This window comes from Mustela nivalis, assembly GCF_964662115.1.
Source record: "Mustela nivalis genome assembly, chromosome: 8".
NCBI lineage: Eukaryota > Metazoa > Chordata > Mammalia > Carnivora > Mustelidae > Mustela > Mustela nivalis.
In genome coordinates, this window is record NC_139027.1 from 137,946,042 (window position 1) to 137,969,485 (window position 23,444).

The 23,444-nt window shown below is 44.3% G+C and overlaps 2 protein-coding genes and 1 long non-coding RNA gene across 7 annotated transcripts in view; 2 read left to right on the plus strand and 1 right to left on the minus strand.

Moving 5' to 3' along the window:
* The window catches only part of CSTF1 (cleavage stimulation factor subunit 1), a 12,840-nt gene extending 3,755 nt beyond the window's left edge, over window positions 1–9,085 (plus strand). For all 3 annotated transcript variants that reach the window (XM_082742934.1, XM_082742935.1, XM_082742933.1), the window contains exons 2-6: window positions 94–294; window positions 1,868–2,145; window positions 2,292–2,489; window positions 3,314–3,704; window positions 6,659–9,085. In XM_082742934.1, coding sequence (XP_082599060.1) covers window positions 126–294; window positions 1,868–2,145; window positions 2,292–2,489; window positions 3,314–3,704; window positions 6,659–6,918 — 1,296 coding nt within the window. In that variant the 5' untranslated portion in view covers window positions 94–125 and the 3' untranslated portion in view covers window positions 6,919–9,085. The remainder of the gene's footprint in view (window positions 1–93; window positions 295–1,867; window positions 2,146–2,291; window positions 2,490–3,313; window positions 3,705–6,658) is intronic.
* A 2,966-nt stretch (window positions 9,086–12,051) lies between these two features.
* LOC309870580 lies at window positions 12,052–13,547 on the minus strand. Its single transcript, XR_014314713.1, has 2 exons — window positions 13,384–13,547; window positions 12,052–12,418 (listed from the first exon to the last, which is right to left on the minus strand). It is a non-coding gene; the product is annotated as an uncharacterized lncRNA (long non-coding RNA).
* A 623-nt stretch (window positions 13,548–14,170) lies between these two features.
* Window positions 14,171–23,444, plus strand: part of CASS4 (Cas scaffold protein family member 4) — a 35,904-nt gene continuing 26,630 nt past the window's right edge. Inside the window, exon 1 of one of the 3 annotated variants that reach the window (XM_082742930.1) lies at window positions 14,171–14,626. In XM_082742930.1, the coding sequence (XP_082599056.1) occupies window positions 14,591–14,626 (36 nt within the window). In that variant the 5' untranslated portion in view covers window positions 14,171–14,590. The remainder of the gene's footprint in view (window positions 14,627–23,444) is intronic. The other 2 variants (XM_082742932.1, XM_082742931.1) reach the window with 2 other exon arrangements.

A 23,444-nucleotide genomic window follows, 5' to 3' on the forward strand; every position in this document is an offset into this window, starting at 1 on the left:
TGTGCTCCCCACACGTCTGACCAGATTGCTGTGTTGCCTCTGTGACTTAGTAGTGCCTCTGCCCTTCACCACCCCTCTTTTCTCATCTTGCAGCCGGCAAGGAGATTGGCTTCCTCTTCTCCAAGATGTACAGAACCAAAGTGGGCTTGAAGGACCGCCAACAGCTCTACAAGCTGATCATTAGCCAGCTGCTCTATGATGGCTACATCAGCATTGCTAATGGCCTCATTAATGAAATCAAGCCTCAGTCTGTTTGTGCGCCCTCGGAGCAGCTGTTGCATCTCATCAAACTAGGTAGCTTTGAATGCAGATTCATTGATTCCGTGACAAGGTTCCCGATGTTTTCACAATCAGAATTGTTCAAGATTATTTTTGTTTCGTTTTAGTGCCTAGTATGTGTCAAGTTCAGTGCTAGATACTGAAATAGTAAGCAGACTCCAAGTTATGACGATTTCGTGCTGGTTCTAGCCTCAAGCTCTGTGTAAGAATTATCTGAAGCGTTCTTTCATTGTAATATGGTTTCAGATTTCAGCTCAAATGGTGTTTCAGAGAGTCGTCCTCTCCTCTTCTAAAATAACCTGCTCTCTTCCCCATACCTCCCCAGGTGCTCTAAAACAACACTTCCCTTTCTTTCGTAATAGAATCACTGTCTGAAATTTTCTTCACTGTTTCAGGTTGTTTCCCACGCAGTCTGTACTCCCCAGAAAAGACAGTAAGCTCAATAAAGACCAGGATCTTGTCTTGTTCAACAGGATATCCTGATGCTTGCCTGGGTTGTAGAAAGCACTCAGTAAAATATAGAATGACCATAATGTTTATACCCTTTGACTTAGCAATGCTAATTTTGATAATTTTTATACGAATTTGAGGATATAAAATGAATACAACTGAAATACCCAAAAATAAGAAGTTAGTTGTGAGTATTCTTGTATCCATCACATTGGGTCCGGCAACATGATATAGATAAACATTACACTGGCCAGATGTTTATTCTGTTTGAGTAAATGAACAACTTACAAAATACCATATAGTGTGGTTCTATTTTTAAGAATTGTAACAAAGGTCCAGAAGAATTTCATTCCACCATGTTAATAGTAACTATCTCCGGGTGATCTAATAGAAGATAATTTTTATTTTTGTGTTCATCTGTATTCCTAATTTTTCTTATACTTAATAAACATACTCTTTATGTGATATGTGAAGTTATTTTTAAATTTAAAATGCATTTTCTTGAGAAACTTCTGTTTATTTAAATATCAAAATTCTTTCAAATATGTTTCACTAATGTTACTGCTAACAATGTATCTGACTTAATGAGCCTCAAAGCTGCTACTAACAGATCTCAGCACTAAAATACAGAATGGGAAAAAATGGACAGCATAACTACAGAATTGCTTTTTTTTTACATTTCTGTAGTTGTAATTAAAGTAGGAAATTTTGGAGGCAGAAATTGGGGGAGCTGATGGAACCTTTGGAATCTAAGCTTCCCTGATCCTTACTGCCTATAGGGTTGTCACTGTGCATGCACCTCGGTCGGCAGACATATTTTGTGAAGGGCTAGATGTCCTGCAGCTCCAAGAAAGAGTAAAGTGATACTGGATCCAGAATTTCGTCTTGGCTTTTTAAAGTAACATTTTTTCATGCACTTAATTTTTTTTTAAAGATTTTATTTGTTTATTGAGGGGAGAGACTGCATGAGCAAGGGGAAGGGCAGATGGAGAGGGAGAAGCAGGCTCACCGCTGAGCACAGAGCCCAATGCAGGGCTTGATCCCAAGAGTCTAGGACCATGACCCAAGCTGAAAGCAGACACTTAACCCACTGAGCCACCCAGGCACCCCTCATGCACTTAATTTTTATTCCTTTCAGGAATGGAAAATGATGATACCGCAGTTCAGTATGCAATTGGTCGTTCAGATACAGTTGCCCCGGGCACAGGAATTGACCTGGAATTTGATGCAGATGTCCAGACCATGTCCCCAGAGGCTTCAGAGTACGAAACGTGCTATGTCACTTCCCATAAAGGACCGTGCCGCGTAGCTACGTACAGTAGAGATGGGCAGTTAATAGCTACTGGATCTGCTGACGCTTCCATAAAGATACTTGACACAGAGAGAATGTTGGCCAAAAGTGCCATGCCGATAGAGGTAACAATGCCAGTGACGCGTGTGCTGTGTGCCTGTTGTTCACTGGGAGAATGAGAGACCAGTAGATCAGACTTAACTTAGCACAGTTGGGTACTTTGAATCAGACAGATTTTAGAGTTTGAGCACCTATTTTCTCATTGGTCTAGGTCATGATGAACGAGACTGCACAGCAGAACATGGAAAACCACCCAGTGATTCGAACGCTTTACGACCACGTGGATGAAGTCACATGTCTCGCTTTCCACCCAACAGAACAGATCCTTGCCTCTGGCTCAAGGGATTATACTCTTAAATTATTTGATTATTCCAAGCCATCTGCAAAAAGAGCCTTCAAATACATTCAGGTTAGGAATGTTTGGAAAGGAGCTTTACATTTTTTTCTTAAAAACTAAGAGTTATTATTGTATGACTATTCCCTTTTTTAAAGTAGGCTCAGTGATCATCCTATAAAACAGGAGCAACAAAGACGCATGCCTCAGGTTGCTCGGGAATCCGATTTGCATGGACTCGTGGTCCGCATGCTTCCTGTGCCCACCTCTGTGGCTGGTCAGGACTGCTGGCCACAGTTTATGCAACAAGGGTTCACAATCTATGTCCCTTTTTAAGAGTTGCAGAACCCTGTTTAAAGATAAAACAGACCAACTTGGCTGAAGTGTAACTTAATGGCAATCAAAAAATCATTCCATTGAAACTCAGATGCTTCCCGGAAAAGTGACATTTGGTACTGTATTTTGAGTTTGAAGCTCAGAAATACTAATGTTTTGGTAGTGGCTTCTACCTTTTTATAATTTAACTTAGTTTTTTTACTCAATATTTGGAGACCCCGGACAAACTGAAGAAGCTCTTCCCGTGTACAAGTTGTATTTATCCTTGTTTGTTCATATGTGAATGTATCCTAGCCCGATAGTGTTCCATTCTGAGTTCACCCGATGTTAATTTGGAAATAATGAAGCTCGCTCCTGCGGTTTTTGGAATAAGTAATCTCACCAGGAAATAGTTTTTAAAATCTCTGTTCAAATGATACTCTAGAAAGTTCATTGTTCCTTCTTATACCTGTGTAACATCTGACCATTGTCTTAAGTATTCTTTCCATCAATGAAATACTTTCCGCATTTCCTCCGGATTTAATTGTTCACCAGTTGGTTACTTAATGTCTCTGTCCTAACAGGAAGCCGAAATGTTACGCTCCATCTCTTTTCATCCTTCCGGAGACTTTATACTTGTTGGGACTCAGCACCCTACTCTTCGGCTTTATGATATCAATACATTTCAGTGTTTTGTTTCATGCAATCCTCAAGATCAACACACCGATGCTATATGCTCCGTGAATTACAATCCTAGCGCCAATATGTATGTAACTGGTAGCAAGGACGGCTGCATCAAGCTATGGGATGGTGTTTCAAATCGATGCATCACAACTTTTGAGAAAGCCCATGATGGTGCTGAAGTTTGTTCTGCCATTTTCTCCAAAAATTCGAAATACATTCTCTCCAGTGGAAAAGACTCTGTAGCTAAACTTTGGGAGATATCGACAGGACGAACGCTGGTCAGATACACAGGTGTGTGCAAAATTGCTATTGCTTAATGTTCCTGAAGCATTTTATGGTTTCCAGAACCCTTAAATCCTCACGAGAGCCACAGAGTAAATGTATGCATTGAGCAAGGCAGGTGTGATTCCTCTTTTAAATAAGAAATCGAGGCTTAGACATTAGGTCATTCAGCCAAGGCTGCAGGTCACAAGAAGCAGAGCTGGAAATAGCACGATAGTTTCATAACCTTATTCTTCTCCATACTTTATGGCTTAAATGAGATCTGATTCCATGCAATTAACATTTGCGATTCTGGTGGTCCATTTGTAAACCAGTGGTCTGCCTTCTTTCCTCAGACATAGAACAGTCCAGAGAAAAGCCTGAGTTAGTGCGTCACAGTAAATATACGCATTAGGGAAAGAAGGCTGAGAGGGAAGATCTTGGCCTATTCCTAAGACAGCCGGTAACCCTAATAGTTCCTCGGGCAGTGAATGTTGGTAAAATACTGTGTCTCATTCCCTGTTCCTCAGAGCTGCCAAGGCTATTGTTTGGTAGAAAACCTCCAGGAAACTTCAGCTAGTTTCCTGTGTTGTGAGATGTTTGTGTCATACACTGAAATCACCAGGACCGGAACTTAATAAGAAAACAATTTATAAGGGCCTGGCTGTGGTGGTTATTAGTTAGCCTTTTAGAAAAGTGAAGAGGTGGAGACTGAGACATCTGAACCACTAGGGTGCAGCATGACCCCCTCTGATCTGTCTCCTGGCCGCCAAGTTCGCTTCCTGCCAGCTGTCTGGCTTCTGACACAGGCGGTACAACTGACAAGTCTTGTGGGAAGTCATTTTTATCATAATTCTTGGTGACTTTGTTGAAACACTATTGTATGGAGCTATTTTGAAGAATTTCTTTAATTCTTATTGTTCAAGGACTGTATGCTTGTTGCAAAAAGAAGATAAAAAAGTGATCGGAGTGAAAGTGGGAAAACCTCCATCTTCAGAAGTAACTGAGTGCAGTGTATCAGGAAGGGTGCATGCTAGCGTCTCGAGATTTATTGTGTTTGTTTTGTCTTGTGACTATTGGGATGTTTCATGCTTACATGTGGCTGATGAGTTTGTTTTGGTGGAGAATTGGGATTTGATGTCAAAATGAGATTCTACGGAATTTGTATGCAAATTCCCTCATTTTCTAATTCACAGGCTAAGATTCCATGGCAGCATGCTTAGATCTGTGTTTCCAGCTCGAGTGTCTAGTTAGAATTCAAAGGGTTCTTGAAATATTGAAAGACAAGGAAAGACTATCAAGTGTTAGAAATTTCAATGTTAAAAATTAATTCAGAACACTAAAAATGCTGAACCAGGGAAGCAGTGCGCAGAGCTTGTGAAGTGGACACATGCGCAGTCAGTGAGCTCCAGGAGAGGGCAAGGTGACTGGCAGTTCTGTAAACCTAAGAAATGGAAATGGAAGTATCTTTCTGTACGCGTCAGGTGGCGGGAATTTATAAGATTGCTGTTACAATGTATTGATCAACATTTTAGGAAATTACATATCCTATTGTTAGGAGTGTCAGCTGGTAAAGTATTTCCACTGGGCAGGTTGGTGTCCTGTATCAAAATTTTCAGCATCAGGCCTACGAGGTGCACTCTTAGAAATTTAGTCTAAAAAGACTCTGAGCAAGCATGCACGTGCGCACACAGCAAGGTTCCATGCCAACGAAATCTAGAGTAGGTGAAAGGGAGAGAATGAAGTGAATTGTTGTTCAGCATCCTTTTCACAGTATGCAGCCTTGAAAAATAAACACCCTGCAAAGCTCTATGTGTGTTGTACCCTATGCAGATCCTGGCAGCCACCGTGTGAGTGGGTGCTGTCATTACCCTCCACAGAACAGAAGCGAAATTGAAGGCATAACAGGGCAATGTGATCTGTCCATGTTCGCATCACTTATAAGTGTTGAGTCCAGATCTGACACCAACACTTGTATTTTTTTTTTTTTTAACACTTGTATTTTTATCCATGAAACCATAGTCCCTCCTCACAGAGCTCTGCTCCAGCCTGTCGAATGAAAGCAGTGGTGTGTGCCCTGCTTTACAGATGACGGACAACGTACAGAGATTTGGAGAAAGGGTGTTCATCAGAATACTGACTCTGGGTGCAAAACTATCAGGCAGTTGTTCTTTTTTATGCTTCATACAGTATTTTAAACATAAAATCTGTATTTTCCTGGTCCTAAAAAAGCCTAAAGTTTCCTTTTGGAGAGAAGATGTCCATACATCCCAGTAATTCTGTTTTAGGAATTTAATCAAGGAAATCATGTGTTCAGTACAAAGAATTTGTTGCAGTGTTATTTGCGATCAGATACAAACTAAATGCCTAGCAGGAGAAGAATTAACTAGTAATAGTGCTTCCTAACAATGGTGCATTTTGCAGCCAGTAAAAAACATGGAAGAACGAATGTACCCAACAAAAAGTTGATTTCAACTGTGACAGAAAAGACATGTAGCACCAATTTTGTATCTTTTCTTAAGATGTTTTTATGCCTAGAGGTATATCAGAGCATTCACAGTTAGTTGCCCGAGGTAGCAAGCTGGGGTGATTGGGGTCTGCATGCTTTCCTGGAGCATCCCAAAGTGCACAGCAAATGTGTATTCCTTCCATTTTTTTTTTTTTTAAAGATTTATTTATTTGACAGAGAGAAATCACAAGTAGACAGAGAGGCAGCCAGAGAGAGAGAGAGAGGGAAGCAAGCTCCCTGCCGAGCAGAGAGCTCGATGCGGGACCCGATCCCAGGACCCTGAGATCATGACCTGAGCCGAAGGCAGCGGCCCAATCCACTGAGCCACCCAGGCGCCCCGTATTCCTTCCATTTTAAAATGCTGTTTTGCCAGGGACAGGATAGTTAGCCAATGTGCGAGAGTCCGAGGATGGAAAACATCAACGTGGACGGCTAGCCTTGGCGCTCAGACCCGTAACCTCTCATCTCTGTGCAGGTGCCGGCTTGAGCGGGCGGCAGGTGCACCGAACACAGGCCGTGTTCAACCACACTGAGGACTACGTGCTGCTCCCCGACGAGAGGACCATCAGCCTGTGCTGCTGGGACTCTCGCACGGCCGAGCGCCGCAACCTGCTCTCCCTGGGCCACAACAACATCGTGCGCTGCATCGTGCATTCGCCCACCAACCCCGGCTTCATGACGTGCAGCGACGACTTCCGAGCACGGTTTTGGTACCGGAGATCCACCACGGACTAACCCGCCTCCAGGATCTAGGGTTCTTGTCTCGAGGACTGTGCCCCTTCTGCCCCCGCGCCCCATCAGCAGCTCCGGTCGTAAGTCACTGCACCACCTGGCAGGTGTGCCGCCATCTCTCCGTCCTTCTTGGATTTGTACAAAAGAATCTTTTTTTACCTTGATGTAGAATCATGGTGGGAAAAGTTGGAAACGCAGATCTGTGCGGTGGTTCTGCATTCACTGATTATTACAGTGTGATTTTCATCGGTTTTGTAAATACAGGACTTGCCATTTCTCTTGAATCTCTTGATCATTTGAAGAAGGATAGAGTATTAAAGTGCTTTCTAGATCTCAACTGAACCTGTCCCGAGGAATTTTCATTTGGCATTTTTGTCACCTTTTGTACCTGTTCTCCACCCTCCTTGTCCGTGTGTCTCCATGCAGAATACATATCGACCGACAAGTGGGCGCACAGCTCTGAGAATCGAGTGTTGTGCTGTGTTAAAACCATTTTAGAGCATCCATCAGTTCTATCCTAAAATGACATCATTCTGATAATAAAGCTCAGATCTCTGACTTTAGTGTTACACTTTTTCACTTCAATAAAATAGCGGCCAGTTTTTCCTGAAGATGTGTAGGAGACCAGATGTTTCATTGTACCTCCCACATTGTCCTTTCCGTGCCTGCTGTGCTGATCTTCAGTGAATACTTCTAATAAGATTATTGCTGGTCTATAGAAAACCTAATTGAAGATCCATCCAATCTAATCAAAATTAGGTGACCCCACGGCTGCTCAGCTGCTCACTTGTTTCACAGGTGATTAATACCGATTGACTTTGTTCTTGTGTAATTTTAATCTCGTTTTTCAGTTCTCTTCAGCATGAATCATCACTACTCATCGTGGATGCACAGCAACTCTGTTCTTGGAAGATTTTTGCAGTTAACCAACCGATGGGGGTTTTCTTCTTCTCAAAACTTTTTAGGATGTGACACTATTTCTCTGGATTCAGCTCAAGCTAGATCAGGGAACCCTAACCTTTCCTCCGAAAGATAGACTTTGGTTTATATTTATCCCCAAATACAAATACCTCATGATCTGGGTAGGAATATCTAGAATTAGAATTTAGGGTCATTTGATAAAAATATCAAATTGATTAAAGTTAAAGTGTTTTATGTTATAGAAACTTTAAAATCTTCTGAGGTTTACTGCATAAAAATTCTTCGTTAGTCATCCGCCTTAAGGATCATTTCAAGTCTTTGGACTAGGAAACCATCTTAGGCATTCTTAATATGTTAAATCAGAGTTTTAGTTCAGATTTCCAAAGAGCGATATTTTTTAGTCTATAGGGAGTTTGGATTTATTTTTATTCTGTGTCTTGATTCTCCAGCATTTGAACTTGGCCATCTGCAGGTGCTGCTTTTGTAAGATTGGAAGAAACCTACTGAATAGGAAAAAGAATAACCAGTTCCATAGAAAATTACCAACCAAAGCTCCTGGCTTCTTTTTTTGCTGCTGCTTTTGCTTTCAGCTCTATGAAACTACAACAGAGGTCGACCACCTTCTACTCCAGCACATGCACTAGAGTGACCCCGAAGCATTCCTGATTTAAGCTCCACTGGGTCTTTTTAACTATTGATGAATTTAAATAATGATGCCTGCTTTTTCCAGTTTCTGGAATGGTCTCAGCAGTGGATCTATAGTTTCAGGACTCCCGCTTACAAGATCAAGATACTTCGTGTGTTTCCAAAACAGACCTTTTTTGTTTTTCTTCTTTTAAAAATCACATTTTGGGACACCTGGGTGGCTCAGCCGGTTAAGCCTCTGCCTTCAGCTCAGGTCATGGTCCCAGAGTCCTGGGATCCAGCCCCTCGTCAGGCTCCCTGCTCAGCCGGAAGTCTGCTTCTACCCTCTCCTCGCTACTCCTGCTCTCTTGCTATCTCTGTTGATATCTGTGTCTCAAATAAATAAAATCTTTTAAAAAATAAAATCACATTAATATTTTGAACTGGTATAAAGGCCAGGAATATTACATGGACATGACATCAGCATGTCATTAACTGTACCACATAACACCCTGGCTTTCAAACAGTGAATAATAAGTCAGGGTCAGAACTTATAACTTCTGTGTTATTTTTTTAAAGATATGTGATTTCTAAAAAATAAACTTTTTGTATGTAATAATTTAAAGCTAGTTCTTTTTTTTTTTTTTTTTTTGGGACCTTACTTTGAATGTTTCCATATTTAAACATGTATTCTCATATAGCAATTATGACTTTGGTACTTTTCATACTTTCTTTAGTGTTTTGTTCTAGAAGTCAGGTTTTTTTTTTTTCAGCGTTCCAAAATTCATTGTTTTTGCACCACACCCAGTGCCCCATGCAATCTGTGCCTTCCATAATACCCACCATCAGGCTCACCCAACCCCCCCAGTCCCTCCCCTCCAAAACCCTTGGTTTGATTCTCAGAGTCCACAGTCTCATGGTTTGTATCCGCCTCCAATTTCCCCCATCTCACTTCTCCTCTCCATCTCCCCATGTTCTCCGTGTTATTCCTTGTGCTCCACAAGTAAGTGAAACCATATGATAATTGACTGTCTCTGCTTAGAAGTCAGATTTCTATAGCCAAACCTCCTTTAGCTATGTGCCTTACCTAAAACTAAATATAATTCCATATCTTTTGATGACTCAGAGAAACCAACCTTTCGCCTTAGACTTCAGTTGAGCCGAGGAAAGGTGATCTTGTGGGGTGGGGGAGGTGTCTCAGCAACAGATTTGGGGTGGGGGGGAGACTTCTGTTTCTGAAAATATGGTGAACCGGATACTCTCAGAACCTTTTCAGCACACACCTGTACAGAATTTATTTTTAGTTTAGTTTAATCTCTTTTATGTTTAGTTTAATCTCTAAATAGCTGAGCTAGCAATAAGTTCTCAGGGAATTTTTGAGAGGCAAAAGCAACCAGAAAGTTCAAATCTAGATAATCAAGAGCTATGGGGTGGCCATTTGCACTGAGGACATTGGTCAAGCCCCTGAAGCCGAATGATTTCTGAGCTGTGACCTCACGTGGGAGCTTTGGTCCAGACTTGGTAGGAAAGCCTAGAACCCAGAAGGAGCCCTATTCCCTGAAAGGGTGAACTTTACAAAAACTCCGCCTCCTGGGAAGAGGAAAGCTGCCTGACTGGGTGCTGGCTCAGGTTTGTGGGGCGGGTCTTCTCTGACAGTCCCATCTCATTTAAGGTGGGAACAAACAACTCATACTACCTTTGTGGCTGGAGACAAGCAACCCAAGAGTCTAAAGCCAACACCAATGAAGGAAGAACACAACTTTCCCCCAGGCTCCAGTGCTCCCAGATCCAGCTCTGAGAATCACGGGGTCATAATCAAGTATTTAAGGAAACTGCCCCCATGAGGAGAAGCAGTAGAAACTAGACCCGAGAGTCAGACTTGAAGACTTGGAATTAATCAGATGCATGGTATGTGAGTACATCGACCATGAAGAGATGAAACGGACCGAGGACCAAGAAACTTTAAAAAGTGATCAAGAAGATCTGGACAACAAAAACCTTGTAGAAAATAATCAACTTTTTTTTTTTAAGATCTTTTAAATTTATTTGTTGGAGAGAGGAAGAAGCAGACTCCCTGCTGAGCAGACTCCCCGCTCACATGGGGCTCTATCCCAGGACTCTGAGATCATGACCTGAGCCAAAGGCAGACATTAACCCACGGAGCCATACCCAGGCACCCCAATAGTTGACATTTCTATAACTTTAATTCCTCGGGCTTTTGGCCTTTTTCTGGAGCTTTTCTACTTCACCTTCTGACTCCCTTGGTGGGCGTTCTAATCCAGTGAACCTCTTTCTCACTCACTGTTCAGCTGGCCACTCACCTGACAGTAACCCCTTGCCTGCGGCCCCGTGTGGTGCCCTGGGATTTTCTTGTGTTCCTGCTAACACTCCGCCCCTCTCCTCCAGCTTTTGGCCCCCTTGATGCCTTCAGCGTTTCTTTTGCATCCTGTTTCTCAAGTCGTGCTGGTTATAACCCCCTCCACCATGACATCAAAATTCAAACTATTAAACAGAGTCATCACTGACCTTTAAAATCCCAGTCCTCCCTGTTTTATCTGTGCATTGGAGAATTTAGGTGAATTTGTTGACAATTTATGAAATTCTGCTTTCCCCAAAAGAGCTGAATTTGAGTTACCTTCTTGAGGTTAAAAGCCGCCAGATTACTAGATGCTTTGAAAGCCGTGCAGTCTAGGGACACCTGGGTGGTTCAGTGGTTTAAGCCTCTGCCTTCAGCTCAGGTCATGATCTCAGGGTCCTGGATCGAGCCCTGCATCGGGCTCTCCATTCAGCGAGGAGCCTGCTTCCCCCTCTCTCTCTGCCAGCCTCTCTGCCTGCTTGTGACCTCTCTCTCTCTTTCTCTCTCTCTGTCAAATAAATAAATAATTTTTTTTTTTTTAAACCATGCAGTCTGAAGTTTCCTGCTAAGCCTTTAATGCTTTGGACATTCTTCACCTGGTGTCCAGCTGCACTTGAAAAACTCGGGCACTGAGTGCCCAGCGTCCGAAAACTACCCCTCAAGGAGCATGCTAGCCAGAAGTGCACGTGAAAACAGTATAAAGCATACCCAAAACACAGTCCCATCTACAAAAGCAGTCAACCTTCCTGCGCATTTATTAGGAGCTCTAGAAGTGAAGTGGTCAGATGCCCCAGGCTTTGAAGACAAAATTCATCCAAAATACCATTCTCAGTAACATTTGTCAAGAGAAGGGGGAAAATTATCTCATTAGAGTCTCGGACTCGGTTCCCTTGAACTGCAGCTGTTTCAACCTTCAGTCAGCGGAATGATACGAAAGCCACCTACCTTCCTGGAATAGCAAACTCTTGGAATATTTGTGCACAGGAGGACACTTTCGCCTAAAGAAGTAAATACGAATGGATTGCAGCAAAATGTCTAAGGGCTTTCATTCAGTAAAATGACAGGGCCAGATAGACTGAGAAGCCAAGCCCCTCATTCACAAAATTCAAAACTAGGAGTCTGTGTAAGCGTGAGTCTGTTTCCTTTTGGGACCAAATCTGTGGCTTTTGTGACTTCATTCTGTTTCTTAATTTAGGTTGTTTCTCCTAAATAAGCAAATAAGACATGCAAATTACAGCATTCTAACCTGTATTAGGAACTCAAGGGTCAGTTCTTCAGTTGTGGGAAAGATCACCGTTGGGAGTTTGAGGAGATGGCGGGAACCGTCCAGACTGGAGTCTAGCTTTCTTCTGAGAGGCTTGGGTCTGGATTCTGCCTCAGTCCCATCACCGTGTGACCTTGAGCAAGTTTGTCCATCCTTTTTACTTTTTTTCAAATATATGTGAAGGGCATGATACAATTAAAACAAAAACAAAAACAAAAAAAAAAACAATGGTTGCCGGGAGCTGGAGTCCATCAGAGGGATGAGGAGTGACTGCTATGGGTTTCTTTCCAAGGTGATCATATTTTCTCAAATTAGATAGTGCTGACGGTTGCACAACCCTGCATATACCAAAAAACAAAGAAAAAACCACTGAATTGTGCTCTTTAAAAGGATGAATTTTGCGGTATGTGAATTCTGTCTTAATAAAGCTGTTGTTTTTGTAATTCGATGTCAAGAGTACAATATAATGAATTTCCATGTAGCCATCACTCGACCCCCCCAGCCAGCTACTCATAGCTCATCTTCTTCTACCTATACCTCTAGCCACTTTCCCCTCTGCTGAATTATTCTGAAGCAAATCTCGGATCTTTATCTGTCAATATTCCAGTATGTGTGCCTGAGAGATAAGGACTTTTCAAAAGAAAATCAGGACATAATGGACACATTCTGTGTCCGTTTAGTGTGTCCACTAAACGGACACAGAAGCCTCAAATTAAGGTTAATGGATTCCCACCCTGGAAGCCTGAACCTCAACCTGAGCCCAGCAGTGCCCGCATCTTCCTCATCTGAGAGGAAGCATCCACGCCCACCAACACAGACATGCAGTTTAGGGCCAGAAGAAAGGAGCAAAGAGGCACACCCCGGCAAAATGTCCAGATTCACATTCAACAACATGGACATCACCTGCCATTTTGTCCAGGCCTTTGCCTGCCAAGCATTGCCCGCTGTACGCCTGGCAGGGGGACCGCTCGCATGAGTCGTCCTATCTGCAAAAGACCAACGGGATAAAATCCGTCGGCTAGTCCAGGCTGTCACTCAAAACCTCAGCCCTTCTGACTCATTGCTCTTCCATCCGACCCTGCTTCGATGTCTTCAATGGAACTTGCTAACCTCATCTCTTTTTTTGCATATTCATGGCGTTGCAGCTGGGAGCGATTTCGGCCTCTCCACCGATCTGCCCCGCCTCTCCTGTCATACCTTCCTCGAGAAACCTGCCCTCCGTGACTCCCCATTCTCCCATCTCTGTCGTCCTCCCTGTGAATCTCCGCTTTGAACTTGCTGCTAAGCCAGCTGGTGTCCTCACCCTGTGGGCTCGTCGTTCCCTCCCTGTTGATCGGCTCCCATCTGTGACACGTCCGTCACTCGGCCCCAGGAGTTAACTTCCAACAATGATAACAATTTAAAATATGAATTGTCTCAGCCAGAAATCAGCCGGCTATTTCCAGTAAATCCTTCCTGGTGCTCAGACGTGGGAGCGCTGACGACACGGGGGTGGGTACTCAGCAGACCAGACAGGGAGGGCCCTAACGGCAGGAAGGGGTAGCAATGGGGAGAGACAAACTGTTGGAGGTGTAACCTGAACCACGCTCAGGAGAATGGGTACCAGTTCATGGTGCTGTGACTGTGGCTAGCAAGTCTTCTTCCCTGTATGTCCTCTCTGAACGTTTACTCTGAATTCAGGGAAAGTAAAAATACTTAGCAGGTAATGCTGAACTGCACTGAGCCCGTGCTGTGGTTTCAAGTTCAGATGATGGATGGGTGAGATTTAAGAGACAATTTAAGAGATAAGAGAAAAGTGCTCAGCAGAGAGCCCTGCTAAAGAGTCAGCACTCGGAAAATGTTCGTCATGAAGTTTTGTGAGCCGAGACCAGGAGGTGGGCCTGGGTGGGCCGGTGAGCAAGGAGCGGTATGTACCAGAGGAGAGATGAGTCGGGACGGGGTCCTTGAGGGCACCCCCCTTGACTTGTTTTCTCCCAGCTGTTTGTGGGGCAAGTTTAGGAAGCAGGAAGGAAGAGAGGCTGACCACGATTGCAAATTTGGCCTAGCGGCTTCTAATCAAAAAAATGAACTTGCTCTGTCTGGTGGAAGTTGTTCATAGTGTTTGTGGGGACGAGAATGCAACACGCTCATACGCTGAGCTTTCAAAGTAGGAACTTCACCCTATAAAGCAGAAGAGCGTTGTTTTTTTTTTTTTTTTCATCTTTTGTGGTTTCACATAGCTTAAGTGTGACAATCCCTACTTCTAGACCAAGTGAGAGGCCAGGCATTGAGGAGTGAGTGTGGCCTGGATTTCTGTCCCCTCTCCATCATCCCTTTTATTTTACTCTTATCGTGCTTTCCAGAAAGTCTGCCTGCTGGGAGAATCGTTTTGACAGTTTCCCGTGTTGTCAGATAGCTCCACAGAATTCAGTTTCTGAGAACAGGCCAGAGGCATGCAGTGACATTGCATAATCCTCTTCTGAAGCCGGAGATATCAGCCGGAGAGCTCACGGGAGCTGTTTCACACCAAGATGAAGGGAGCAGGCGTCATGGATGGTATGCCCAAGGTGAGTGACGGGGACTGCTTGGAGGGGCGGGCGGTGGGACACCCTGGTATGGCTAAGGACAGGGACCGATTTGCACTCCAAGTTTCTAATGAAGTTGAAAGGTGAATAGTAGTGAGTGTGAGTTTGAGATAGTACTAATAGTAGTACATGTGAGTTTGAGATGGAGAAGTTTAACTAAGTTTAACTAAGTCTAAGTGTGGAAAAGATATGTGTTCTAAAGCCTCTGCCAGTTTGATTGAGAGACGGATGAAATGACTTCCTAGCAGAAGCCAGGTTATGGGGTTGATGATACAACTCACCCATCCCTTGGCGACCATTCACCTTCTAACAAACTTCTTGAGCAAGACGTGAGTCTCGGCCTCCGCCTACGCTGGCCTCCCCTCTCTCTGGGCCCTGCAGACAGTTAGTGTCTCTCCCAGGTGTCCTGGTTGATCCCGTGCTCCTTCCCCAGAGCGGAGTCTACATCTGGCTTCAGCCCCCAGGGGGCTGGGTCCACAGGGAACATTCTGCGCACTAATTCCCGAGAACTTTTGTACTGATACGTATGAGTGGGGCTCAAGTCTGTGTCATGAATCAAAAAAGATTCACTATTTAGAAAGTTGTGTTGGCTGCTTTAAAGGAAAAACAGCTGGGACACAAGGAAAATGAAACTCAAGGATGATCTTGCTGCACCTTTTTAAAATGTGAAGTAGAACAGGAAAAAGTGAAACAGATACTAAAGGGGAAGCTTGTTTATATGAATTATGAATATGTTACTTAGTATTAAAATAATAACAATGGATGTCACCAGTGAAATTTACTGCTGAGTAACCTATGCCGGCCTCACTCATATGGATTGTGTGTAAATATTTAAGGAACCTTGGAATTTGATACCCAACTATTTTCTTTGAAAAAATTTTAAACCATTAGAAACCTGGGGGTGGGGGGGCAGTAATTCAGTAAATCCCTGTGTAGCCTTTACCTAGATTCACTGATTCCTGGCACTTTGCTACATTTGTCTGCCTCTCCTTGTGTGTATTTACAGAGGTGTGTGCACACTTTGTTGTTACTGTTACACCATTTGAAAATCGATTGTGGGCATAATGACATTTCACCCCTAAAGGACACTTCACATCAATATGTATCTCTTAAAAACAAGGACATTCTTCTGTAAAACTCCAATCTGGTCACAGGCAAGAATATTTAACGTTGAATTAATAAGGTCCTTCTAACACTAAGTCCATACCAGCAGCAGTAGGGCAAGAACCCACATCTTCAACTCCTAGTCCAGAGGCAACCTCGGCTCTGGGATGCCTACAAAACATATCAATGCACGTATGACATAATAGACTTATTTAAAGGCTTTCTACAAGTAAGAGCACTAATGGAACAACTGTTGAGCTTCTCACCTTTTACAATGAGCAATACCTATTAGAGTTCCATTTATTTTAGCACAGTTGATCTCCTTTGTTAATTAATTGCTTTTTATTAGAGGGACACCATGCAGTCAGGGTTCATACCATGTAAGTGGTTCTCAGCTTTCAGCGCATTTGGCTTTGAAGCACCGTCAGGTTCTTCGGGGGCATCCCGGAATGCCTCTCATACCCTGAAGGTGGCCTGCGGACAGTGGGGGGTGACCGTGACTGCCTATCATGCTGTCCCCTGGTTCTGCTGCTTGACACCCAACTGTTCTGTGTCAGTAGAGTCTCCGCCTTTGTGACCAGCAGCCTTCGTGTAGTTGTCTGACTTTGATTAGGTTTTCCCTAATTCTCACATAAAACCAAAAGAAAAATGGAAAGTAAATAAGATGGTATTAGTGTCGGGAAACTTGGGGAGTGGTACATTCGCAACAGAGGTAGTAGCTCGTCACGGGTGGCAAAGTGCTGCATCTAACACGTCATTCGTTGGCTTACTGGACAGTAGCTGGACATGTTGCCTCCATGTTCAACTCCATTCAAGAAATGCTGGAAATTTAGGTCTAAAAGGGTGAATAAGTGATTTTATTATAAGTAAAGCCTTGTTTGGGATTTTGGGTAGTTTTACAAGTGCCTTATTTATGAAAACAGAGTTTGCGTGTACTTAAGTGACAGGGTCCCGTGTGTTACAAATTGTATTCACTTCTGAGTGTGTGTGTACCCGTGCACACCATTAGAGCTCATGTTGAAACTGGCAACTTTGGGCACAGACATCTTTGTCTGGTTGGAATTGAAGGAGAGTCAGATAAGCATGGTATTAGTTTTCCTTCGCTTTCTGAGAATTTCTGAAATTTGATTCTATTTTATACCTACTTTCTCACAGTATTTTCTCTACCTGCCCCAGACCTGCACTTTTCTCTACCCAGACCTGCACTTTCTCTCTTCTGTCAATATGGCTGTAGGCTCACTTGGTTTTCTGAAAGGAATTTTCAGACAAGTGTCTTTCCCCTGTTTCTGAAGGGTGGTTGTCCAGAGAACTGATCAAAATAATACTTATATTTCACGCACCTTTCAGTGTTCTTAGATGTCCTTAACATTTCAGGTTCCACCTCAAGTGAAGAGCAAATATCCTTTAGCCCTCTTCCATCCCAATTCTGGGTGGAGCGGTCCTCCAGCCCCTCAGGAGGGGCTCGGTAAAGATTGCCAACGTTCCCAGGGCTTGTCTAGACACAGGCAGGCCCAACAGCTAGGCGGTGCCTGCCTTGGTGCATCCAGGCAAGCGCACTGGGGATGTCACTTGCGGGCGGGGAGAATGGCAGGCTCTCCTTGTGCCTTTAGGACCTCTGAGGTGGGAAGCAAGACGTTTTAACTCAGTCTTTGTTGAGGAATGGCAGCGGGAATATGTGCAGAGAACTTACTACGGCCACAAGGCCAACCTGACCTCCTCTTGCCAAATCCCCCACCTCACTGCCTCCCCTTCCCCACCTTGAGACGCTCCATCTGGGGGCTGGATGCCATGGGGCTTCCCCGAAAGCATCTTCCACACTCGCTCACTCACTAGCTTGACCCCTCTCTGGACCTCCCCACCCAAGGCACGTCCCCAGCCACACCCTCCCTGGTCATTCTCAGCTTCCTCCTCCTCTTCATTTATCGACGTCTGAAATCATCTTTCCCAATTGTTTCTCCCTTTATTCATCATCTGTCGTCCCCTCTGGAGTGTCAGCTCCACAAGGGACAGACCTGGGCTTTCTTTATTCTTTTTTATTTTATTTTATTTTATTTTTTCAGTGTTCCAAGATTCATTGTTTATGCACCACGCCCAGTGCTCCAGGCAATATGTGCCCTCCTTAATACCCACCACCAGGCTCACCTAAACCCCCTTCCTGCTCTCCTCCAAAACCCTCAGTTTGTTTCTCAGAGTCCATAGTCTCTCATGGTTCATCTCCCCCTCCGATTTCCCCCAATTCAATTCTCCTCTCCATCTCCCTGTGTCTTCAGTGTTACTTTTTATGCTCCACAAATAAGTGAAATCATATGATAATTGACTCTCTCTGCGTGACTTATTTCACTCAACATAATCTCCTCCAGTCCCGTCCATGTTGATACCAAAGTTGGGTATTCATCCTTTCTGATGGAGGCATAATACTCCATAGTGTATATGGACCACATCTTCCTTATCCATTCCATCCGTTGAAGGGCATCTTGGTTCTTTCCACAGTTTGGTGACTGTGGCCATTACTGCTATGAACATTGGGGTACGGATGGCCCTTCTTTTCACTACATCTGGATCTTTGGGATAAATATCCAGTAGTGCAATTACAGGGTCATAGGGAAGCTCTGTTTTTAATTTCTTAAGGAATCTCCACACTGTTTTCCAAAGTGGCTGCACCAACTTGCATTCCCACCAACAGTGTAAGAGGGTTCCTCTTTCTCCACATCCTCTCCAACACATGTTGTTTACTGTCTTGTTGATTCGGGCCATTCTAACTGGTGTAAGGTGGTATCTCAATGTGGTTTTGATTTGAATCTCCCTGATGGCTAATGATGATGAACACATTTTCATGTGTCTGATAGCCATTTGTATGTCTTCTGGGCTTTCTTACTCAGGGCTGGGTCTCCAGTGCCTACAGCAGTACCTGTCCATAGGTGCCCAATAAACACTTTGAGTTGTGTGGGAATAAGTGGGAGGTCACAGAGAGTGCAGATGGAACACTTGCGACATAGCCCTGCCCTGCCACAAGGTCAGAGACAGTACTTCCTAGTTGTCAGACACCTGGGAACTGAGGCCACCACAACTCTAAGCTCCCTAACCGCTACCTGGCCCCAGCCTGATCCACTCAGCCTAGACTTTCGAGAACTGGCCCCCTTCTCACTCCCATGGTCGGATGTTGCCTTAGATCTGAGCCTTTGCAGCTGAAGTCAAGGTCACAAGGACCTGCGGCCTCCCCGTGACCTTGTCCAGCAGTTCCATCCCTTTACCTGCCTCACAAGGCAAAACATCCCAGATATGACAGCCAGCCAGAGAACACAGTTCACTGTCCACTGTTTAGCCATCTACCCAGCAACGGGATCCAATGTAGTTACTGGATCCTGGGGTTTGGATGATCAACACAGAGCTGATGTCCTAGTAGGGCCAGAAAGTCAGTAGATGAGTAACTGGACACAATGATTTCAGCGTTGAGAACTGCCCTGAAGAAAATAAACCAAGGTGATCTGATCGAGGTGATGGATAGAGAGGGCCTCCCCGGAGACCTGCCCGATGGCAGAAGCGTTCCAGGCAGAGGAGACGGCAAAGGCAAAGGCTCTACAGCAGGAAGAGATTCAGCCTGTTGGAGGATCCCCAAAAAGGCCGACGTTGTTGGGGCAGAGGGACAAGGAGAGAGAGTGGGCAGAAACGAGACTGCAGGGAGAAGCAGGGTCCTGTTCACGTGGGACCTTGTTGGTCCTGTAAGATCTTTAAGGTGCATTCTAAGTGCTAAGGAAGCCACTGGCCTATTTAAAGAAGGAGATGACATGATCTGATGTCTTATGGTCTTATGTTTCTAAGACATCACTCGGGCTGCGATGCAACAAATGGATGTTGGCCAAGAAGAGCAGAAGCGGAGGATGAGTCAGGAGACAAGGGCGGTGGTCTCTCCTTCCATTTTGCAGGCCGCCGTGCTGTTCCCAGTGCACACGAACAAAAATCCCTTCCCTGTCCTTTGAAAAAACTTTTGACATTTTGAAACTGTCAGGGGAAATGAACAGAAAGAAGACCAAAGAAAGATGTAAACAGTTTTTATTGAACGACACATGCTACGCATCCTTTTAAACTGATGTTTGTTTTCTACCAACCTTATTTATCCAGGCAATATACCTTTCATTCATTCAACAAATTAATGGGTGCCTGCCCTGTGCCATGCACTGTTCTAAACACCACCCGTTTCCCAATATAATAAACTGTCATTTTAGTGAATAAAATACCCATCATATTGTATGATCACTCCTGTTTAATAACTTTTATTCTCGTAACAGTTTATTTGCTAGAGAGCTCACTATTAAAAAAAAAAAAACAAAACTCAACAGAACACCCTCACGACCCCCAAAGTTACCAGACTATTCAAAGAAAAGTAGTCTGCATGATCATCGAATGGGGAAGCAACCCTAAAAACAGAACATGGTCATTTTGGAACTAGGGTGACTAAGGGAGGAAATGACAAGTGCCTTGAGGGGAAATAACTTCAAAGGGCGGCGGTGGGAGGCGGGGAGAAGTGATACTTGGATACTCCAACATGAGTTGCAAAAAGGGGAAATAAATATTTTAGGAACCGTGTCCATCTGTATTGCTCATAAGTCATTTGTGGGCTGGAGTGGAAGAGGACACTTGGGTCCACACCATAGGAACAGAAGTAATGGCAAGAAGGCAGTGTGTCCTGCACCTGGGCCAGCATCCGGGCTTCTGGGCAAAGGCTTGCAGTCTCTGCAGACTCCTCTAGGAAAAACACGGAAACCACTGAAAAGTTATCCACGGGCACGTCTGGGCTACCCATGTGGCCACGCACTCCCGAGAGAATGTCTCCGTGAGCTTAGAAGTTACTGGATAGACAGTATTGTTCTTTTTCCCGAAAGTCTTGTTTCTCCGTAGAACCAAAAGCAGCTTTTGCTCTGCATCTGTTACAGGCAATCTGTCATCCAGGGAGAAGAAAACAGAAGAAATGAGACAAGAAAGCAGTAGGGTCTTTCTCCCTTGGCAATTTTTGCCCTCCAGTTAACAGAAAGTAAAAAGGGCTTTGGGGGATGTTCACTTCAGGTTCAGAATGTAAACTTGCCCCGAGGTTGAAAGGGCATAAGAGTTGATGATAGACAGCGAGTACTTCCAGCTGGTTCTTTCCTGCATGGATGTTGCCCAAAGTGAGGAGATTAATGAATATTGTGAGGTCAGCGCGGCCAGTTACACACACCCGTCTTTCACTGTCCGTGTGGTCTCCCAAGTAAGACCTACGACGGGTTTATCCATAACTCATTACTGACAACAAAGTGGGTAAGTCCAGGCACTGGGATAAATTCACATCCACAGAGGGGAGACCACGAGCTTAAGTAACAGGGTGGCTCCTTGCTTTCCTAACACACCTAAAAATGACCCTGGGGCATAGAGAGTTCAGTGAATAGGCATGAACCTTCCCTTATCTTTCTGTGATCTGTTAAACGGCTTGGGCCAGCTTTGAATTCTTCCTGATCAATCAGATGGAAAAAAATCACACCCTGAAGGGCCCTTGACTGCTAGCCTCCCAGACGATCTCAGATGCGGGACACGGATACAACATTTTTCTAACGTCTGTTATGTATTCTCATATGCATTAAAAAAAAAAAAAAGAAAAAAGAATACTAGCTCATCAAACAATTTTACAGGCAAGGTTGCTTAGGGAGAGTTGTTTGTAATTGGTCTCTTTTAACATTTTACTCTAAGTAAAACAATGTACCAAGGACAATGACACATGGCTATGACGGGAAGCAGTTAATAGACACACGGAGTTGACAAGTGCCATCCTAGACAAAGTGTCCTCCTCATTGGACAGGGCACGATGGCACAGAAACACCTTCTTGTAGCCTCTGTCTTTCCTCTTCTTTTTCCTTCAAAAAAAAAAAAAAGAAAGAAAGAAAGAAGGAAAGAAGGAAAACAGGAAGAGAGGAAAGGAAGCTTAAAAGGGAAAGAACCCAGCTGTGGCGGCCCCAAGAAGTTCCCAGTCACTCGCCCTCCTCCCTCCCTGCGCTTCTCACGAGCAAGGGCTCAACCTCAACCACTTCCAGAAGTTGCTTCCAACTTCTCTTTTTTTTCCAAACAAGGTATCTTAATCAATAACCCAGGGATGTGACTGGCCAGGAGTGAACGTGGTGGAGAAGGGAGCGGTGAGGAACAGTGGACTGAAGGACACAGTTTGGTATAACAGACACCCATCTTGGGCCACAACCAATTAAATATCAGTTACTGGAAGGCCTGGTTTCTCATTGCATCATTTCTATCCTGAGGCTACATCAAGGGGACCTGTACTGCTTTGCTCACTGCCCCCAGCATACGGTGTCAAACATACAGTAGGGATTTAATATATGATTGCCAAATCAATGAAGCACGACAAGTGCATTCTAGCAAGGTTCCCATCAATAGGGGAAGTAGATTCAAACGAGTGGATCTGGTCAAGACCCAAACCTACTGGAAAACCACAGCATTCAGGCCTCAGGGAAGAAAATACTTCACTTCCATTGGTCGGCTTCGGAATTTTTTTCTGGTCAGTCACTTCCTCAAAGTCTTATCCGTGGGCAGGACCTTCCACAGCTATGGAAGTCCTGGGATAAGGGGCTTTCTCATCTGAACCTTCAAGAAGATTTCAAAGCTGGAGGGTTCAGAGGTCAACGTTACGGTGGAGAAATCACTTCACGTTTCTGCTTTTTCATAGATGATGCCATCAACCAGGGCCATTTTTACAGGTGTTAGGAGAACAAGGAATCAGTCTTTGACTTAAGGTGTTTTTTCTCTCATGTAGCGTCTCATTTCCATGTTCGCCAGGATTGTTCCCACCACAATGGCTATTGGCACCCCGATGGATGGGGGCGGGGAGCAGGGCGCAGGCGGAGGGAAGGCCTGCTGTGGCCGGCCCCATCCTTTGGCAGGCCTGTTGCGGTCCGCTCAGATCTGCTGGCGAGAACAGTTGCAGAAGGAGCACACGGTTCACGCACAACTGTTTTAGACCCACACCCCTCAGCATTCCGGCTTAAACTGCCACCGAAGGACTTCCCCTCCCAAGAGGTTTCTGCCGGTGTTTTTCAGGATGTGGGATACTCACTCTGAAAAATAATTTCTTTAAAGGATCAAGGTGAAGGTGAATGTGAGTATCAGCGTTTCTCTCGGCGGGCGTCCGTTTCTTGCCACTATTCAAACCGCCTGGGACTCTACATTAGCCATGTGAAGGGGTCTATTGTTATTTCAAATTTTTCCCCTAAGTTAAGAGTGCCGGTAATGATTGTCCTCAAAGGGCTGTCACACCAGTTGAAGCAATTGAAAGTTGCTCTATGGCCCATTTTTGGCTTTGGAACCAAAAAGAGAGGATTTATATTTTGTTTAAAAAACTATATGCTACTCAGTTATTTTATTTTATTTTTTAAGCCTGAGTGTTACTCTAAACATAAAGGTTATTGGGAGAAAAGGGTATTTCGGTGTCTCAGTGAAAGTGACTTTGGGTCACTTTGTCCGCATTCTGGAGCCTGTCACTGGAGAACGCGTCCACTTTTTCAGAGCAGCGGCTGGAGCCCAAACTCGCTGATTTTGCCAGCCTCAGCCTCTCTTGACAGGCAACAGCAGCTTTCCTTCCGTGTCTCTCCTTTTGCTACGCCTTTAAAACCAGCTCCAAGAGAAACAACTCTTCTTTATGCCGTAGAATGATGCAAGAAAT